We start from the raw sequence: 6288 nt of genomic DNA, 5'->3' as shown, positions 1-6288 counted from the left end.
TTTACACAAGGCATGTGTGCCTGCGTGGGGACTTTACTGTTTACACAAGGCATGTGTGCCTGCGTGGGGACTTTACTGTTTACACATGGTATGTGTGCCTGCGTGGGGACTTTACTGTTTACACATGGTATGTGTGCCTGCGTGGGGACTTTACTGTTTACACATGGTATGTGTGCCTGCGTGGGGACTTTACTGTTTACACATGGTATGTGTGCCTGCGTGGGGACTTTACTGTTTACACATGGTATGTGTGCCTGCGTGGGGACTTTACTGTTTACACATGGTATGTGTGCTTGTATGGGGACTTTACTGTTTACACGTGGTATGTGTGTCTGTATGGGGACTTTACCATTTAAATGTAAGGTACGGCCCTGTGTGGGAACTTCATTTACTATATGTGACTGGCAGATGTCAGGCCGTAAAATGGAGTTTGTGTGAGCTGGTGGTGAGGTTTTCTCTAAACTATTTAAGTTCACTGGTGACAAAAATAGTTCTGTTACCATATCCATTGCTTGTTTCTTTTTTCTGACTGAGAGATCCAAACAGCCTTCTAGTTCAATAGGAACTACCTCCTTTTTGTGTTCCTGGACTCTTGCAGTTGATGGATCTTGCTTTAGCGCTGAGGAATTCTTTTTAACAGTTAGGTCCAGAGCCTGACAGGTATCAACACCTAAGCATGTAAGGAGAACTTCAGAGAGTCCAGCATGGCTTGGATGCTGATTAGGATCTAATGGTGGTGATGGTGTCGAGGTCACTGGTGAGATGGGTTCATGATGAGCATGGCTGCCCTCTGGTTGATGAGCAAAGGACTCACTGAGGTAAGTTAATCTTGTCTTGGTAAGTTCACATTGAAGATCTGAAGTGGAGGAATGTGTGTTATAATACTGAACATTAAGAGGTAATGCACCATGGCTTAAAGCTGAAAGGGTGTTATTTTCTTCATTACTAACAACCCTGGTATTTCTAGGAAGAAGATTAGGATGGCCTGTGTAAGAAACAATTTGACTAGCTGCAGCATTGTCACCTGCTACTGTCAGTTGAGTTTGATGTGACCTGGTAGAACTTAAGGGCATCAAAGAGCTTGTTGTTGCCAAGGTTAAAGGCACAGACATTGGATATCCTGATGATGAAGTTGTAGGAAAGAACTTTGGGTATCTTTTTGTTAAATCTGAGGGTAACAACGAGGAAGCTCCTCTTGTCGAATTTGAGGGTAAGAATGCTGAAGATCCTGTCAGAGATGCTGAGGGTGACAACAATGAAAAACTTGTTGAGGAAGCTGAAGACAGTGGTGAAATTGTGTCATTTGCTTTGTATGGCAGATGATAAGAAACTGGAGATGGTACTGCGGTAGCTGGAGTTAATGGTGAGTGCCTGCTGATGAACTCAGGAAGTTTCTGAGCCACATGTTCTGCTTTTTTACTGAAAATATCAGGTCCAAAGTCCTGTAATGGAAGAGGGGATGCAGGTTCAGACACTGGAGAAACACGTTCATATATTGGTTGGGAAAATCCACTACTCTGCTCTGGAGAAGGTGATCTTACCTTCTCAGTATGATGAATCACAGATGGCCGAGAAATGGGTAGATCCAAAGATTCCTTTCCTCCAAGTAGGCCACCTCTAGTAGTTTGATTCCCTGATTCAATGATACTACCAGATAAAGAAACTTCTGGACTTAAGCCTTGGTTTACATGGTGGTGTGGAAGCAAAGAAAGCTGTGGATTACTATTAGTTGAAGCAGAAGTAACACGAGAAAAAAACCTTTTACGTAGGAAAAGTGGGGACATGATGCTTGTTTTGTAAATCAATTTTGGTTCTTGCACTGTGCTTGCTGTAGAGCACTCAAATTTCAAAGGTGAAGTTAATGAACCAACTTTGGCAACAGTCCCAGAATGTGATGTTCTACAGCTGCTGGGGATTTGTGCCATTTTGGGGTACTTGGGTAGACGTTTTTCTGAACTGTTTTCTACTCTATCCTTCATCTTAGTAGTGAAGTGTTGGAGGTGGAGTAAGGATGACTGGTGGGGGACGGATTCACTGCTTGCATTCTCTTGTTTTTCTAAGTGGTGCCCATTTAAGCTTATCTCACTCTGGCTTGATGATGAAGCTAATCTTGTAAGGTCATTGTTGTCACCTGGATTTAAAGAAGATACCTTAAACAGCTTGCTGTCTGCTAATGAGTTGGATTTGGATGCAGCTCTTGATGGTTGAACCTGTTTACTCTGAAGTTAGAAGTAAAAAACAAAAGAGAATACAATAAACTATATATAAAAAAAAACTTTCGTAAAACTACAAACATGTTTTGGAAGCTTTCGAATTTTTTGAAGATTATCTTTAAAATTTTTATTATCAAATTTAATTTCTGTAGTGAATATTGGTGTATAGAAGACATTAATACTAGAAATAAACAACTTTATAAGACCAAAATGTTGTTTTTATTTAATTAGCCACTCAATGGTTCACTCTACAGCTTCAGAAGCATTCACTAAAACACAAACTGATACTGACAGTACAAAGCTTCAAATGGTTTAAATAATAAATTATATATATATATATTCAAATTTATTATCCTGAAGAAGCTGTAAACCAAATGTTGAGTATCTAATTAAATAAAAACAACGTTTGGTGTTATACGGTCATTTATTTCTAGCTTTTATTATTTTAGCAGCACCAAAATATATATTATTTTTAATTACATTGAAGACTAGGAATACAACAAAAACCTTAAATCCAATGTTCAGTGACTACTTGGGAAATTTTCAGACCCATGTATGAAGTGTTGCTGAAAGAGCACGAAGAAAGAAACGTACCACCTTACGATCCAAGGCATTTCTTCTTCTGATTTCATTCCATCTCTTTTCTTTTTCAACAAGTGTGTCATCTCTCATTCCCTGAAGTTAGAGAAAGTATAATGTAATTTGGAGAACATTCAGTTCATGAAACGAAAGATACTTGTGAACTTATACATGATGTCATTAAATTCCTAAGACCTAACTCAGCCAAAAGCTACCTCTTTCAAAATTACCAATTTTTATAAACTATTTATTATCAACTTAATTGAACCATCTCTTTCAGGACTTTTTGATATCAACATTTATCACATGATTAACATCCATTACATCACAGTAGCAGCTTCATTATCCACTACAGCACTAGTGTTTTCAATAAAACCTTTAGTAAGAGGGTTGGTTATCCACTACAGCACTCATGTTTTCAGTAAAACCTTTAGTAAGAGGGTTGGTTATCCACTACATCACACATGATTTTAGTAAAAAAAAATTTACAGAACTTGTGGTTTTGGTAAAAATGTTAATAAATGGATTATCCACTCGAACATCCATAATCCCAGTAAAAATGTGAGTAGTAAGTGGATTATCCATTAAAAAAAATTGTGATCTTGGTAAAAACATTAGGAGAAATTTGGTTCTTGTGAAATTAAATGAAAATTTATTACAATTTAATAATAATAGCAATAAATAAAGAGTAAAACATAATACTGCACCATCATAACCAATATAAATATGAAAAATCAATTAGGACATCCATTATTGCACTCATGACTTCTGGATAGAAGTTTGGTTATTCAATGCTACTAATGATATTAAAAATATTATTCGATTGATTAATGTCATGAAAATAATCAACTAATTGAAATTATTACTGTTTTGGATTATTCCAACTATCCAAGTAATTAAAATATTGCCTTTATGATTTCTTTATTATTTTCAATTAATTCAAGGTTGTTCAGCTTAATCAAATATTGCCATGACTTCCGAAGATAATCAACCAATCAGCACATTCCACTAATTGCCCAGTTCTAAAGTCAGCCAATCAACGCTCTTTTATTTGTTTGTAGTTAAGGACAAAGCTACACAATGGACTATCTGTGTTATGCACACCATGGATATTGAAAACCAGTTTTTAACGTTATAAGCCATTACTTACTTCTGAGCCACTGGGGGGGCAAGGCTATTTTACTGCATTAAAGGTTGATACTAAAAGGAAATATGATGCAGATATATCTTACTATTTTACATGACAACTTGATCTCTTACCTTTTGTTGGGGATTTTTTCTTCTTCTTGACTCCCATTCTTGTTCCTGCCTTTCAAGATCACTGAGTCGTGTGTTATCCTGAAGAGAGTCTTCATTTTCAATGCAAACATTGTGATTTTTTGGCCTTTCTTCCTGATTCACTGCCTCACTGTGATAGGATGCAGATGACATACAGCTGTCATTGTCAAACACTGGAGGACTAGAGGTTTCTACTTCTTCTAGAACATAACTTCCATTCTCAAAATTTTCCGTGCGGCAAGCTTGGTCGGATTCTTCTTTCTTCTTCTTCTTACCAAACAAAGCAGCTGAAGACAAAGGGTCTTCAGTTCCTTTTACATATCTTTCAAATGATAAAAGCAGCCTGCAAATAGCATTGTAAGATTATAAGTTAATCTCACACTATTGATATCACAGTTACTTAAACACTATTTTTAAATCAAAAAGTCATTGAATCATTATCATCAATAGCTCATAAAAAAACAACAGGAAATATTTTGTGCAGGTTTCATGAACCTTTTAGTCTTTTAAAATCCTTAGAAAAATGAATTATCACCGTTATTTGTGAACTGTATAAGATGTCAAAACAATTAAAATTCAACCGTAAAAATTATTTTTTAAACTATCTTGTACAATTAATAGAAAATATAGTACTGAAATGACATAATAAATACCTTTAAGCGCTATGCTTAAAGCTGTGCTCTGTTCAAATTCATATTAAACACCTTTAATTAAGAGTTACTTATGAACTGGAATACCATTATTTAAGTTTTTTTTGAAATTACTCTAAAATTACTGTGTGAATTACAGTAAAATTACTTCAGCTTTACAACAGTGGCAACCACCTGGTCATACTAAATAGGTTGATTCATTTTTTTTAAATTTATTACTGTTTCAAGTTCCCCCATTTATTGTGGAACTTGGGACAGCTATGCTTCAAGGCTAGTTTGTTTGTTTATGAATTTCGTGCAAAGCTACACGAGGGCTATCTGTGCGAGCCGTCCCTAATTTAGAAGTGTAAGACTAGAGGGAAGACAGCTAGTCATCACCACCCACCGCCAACTCTTAGGCTACTCTTTTACCAATGAGTAGTGGGATTGACCATCACATTATAACACCCCCATGGCTGAAAGGGCGAGCATGATTGGTGTGACGGGGATTTGAACCCGCAGATTGCGAATCGAGCACCCTAACCACCTGCCCATGCCGGACCAGGCTAATTTGCATACTTTGTACAATCTAGATGTAACTCAAGACATAAAAAATATTAGTACATATTGTGAAACAAACTGTCCTATAATAATAATAAAAAGAGAGAGAGTAATATGTAAGTTATTGTCATCACCATACAGAGAAATAAAAGGCAAATATTACAAGATGAACTGTGTTTTAGGACCAAACTGTAGAAGGGATAAGGTGACAAATTTTATTGTAAACAGTTATTCTTTCCTGGTTAGTTTTTTTTTTTTTTGCGCATATGAAACACAAAGTACCTCTAAAAGTTAGTTTCTATTTTTATCAAAATGTTCGTAGGCCTAATTTTCATTTCAGATTTGTTAAAATAAGTTTTCATGCATGATCTGATAACGTATAACAACTTGAGAAAACATATATAATTAATAAGTTATAACTAACAGTGAAGTAGAACGAAATAAAGATCAGATTTTTAGAAAGTATTTTAACATAATGTTTTCTCCTGTTCGTTTAATCATGTGGAAAACAAAACAAAAAACTTGCGTCTTTTCTCGTATTGTTCATAATACACGCATAACGTCAAACAATGTACATTACAATACTTTGGCAGTTAAAAACGTAAGCTAACCCTACTAATCAGGTCATGATATTAACTTAAATATACTTGTACAGAAACTGAAGGTTAACGTACCGCTCATAATGTCTTCGTGTACAGGTGGCAGCACTAGTACTCCCTGGATTCCCTCCAAGTTCATCATATATATTTTTCCACAGTTTTTTTGATGTTATCTACGAAAATTTCAAACAATAGATATAACAACATATATTAGTCACACAATACAGTTCAACTTTTTCATATCTTAAATTAATTTTTGTTTTAAGTTATCAAAACACAGAAAATAAAATGCTAAACAAAAACAACCTTTCCTTTATTAGTCGCTCTCAGTAAAATTTATTTCTTTTATTATGGGCGAGATATATACACCGTATTTTTCGGTGTATAAGACGCACTTTTTTTACCCCAAAATTTAATGTCAAAATCTGC

The 6288-nt window shown here is 35.4% G+C and overlaps 1 protein-coding gene across 8 annotated transcripts in view; it reads right to left on the bottom strand.

Annotated features, from left to right (window-relative positions):
* LOC106462600 (mucin-4-like) overlaps positions 1–6288 on the bottom strand; it is a 97711-nt gene that overhangs the window by 4110 nt on the left and 87313 nt on the right. For 5 of the 8 annotated variants that reach the window (XM_022389912.1, XM_022389915.1, XM_022389916.1 and 2 more), the window contains exons 8-11: positions 5935–6032; positions 4053–4413; positions 2808–2888; positions 8–2219 (exon numbers count right to left, since the gene is read on the bottom strand). In XM_022389912.1, coding sequence (XP_022245620.1) covers positions 8–2219; positions 2808–2888; positions 4053–4413; positions 5935–6032 — 2752 coding nt within the window. The remainder of the gene's footprint in view (positions 1–7; positions 2220–2807; positions 2889–4052; positions 4414–5934; positions 6033–6288) is intronic. The other 3 variants (XM_022389917.1, XM_022389919.1, XM_022389918.1) reach the window with 2 other exon arrangements.

Source organism: Limulus polyphemus, unplaced genomic scaffold (assembly GCF_000517525.1).
Source record: "Limulus polyphemus unplaced genomic scaffold, Limulus_polyphemus-2.1.2 Scaffold1205, whole genome shotgun sequence".
NCBI lineage: Eukaryota > Metazoa > Arthropoda > Merostomata > Xiphosura > Limulidae > Limulus > Limulus polyphemus.
Note: the sequence above shows the minus strand (reverse complement) of the source record. Positions and strands in the feature narration are given on the sequence as shown.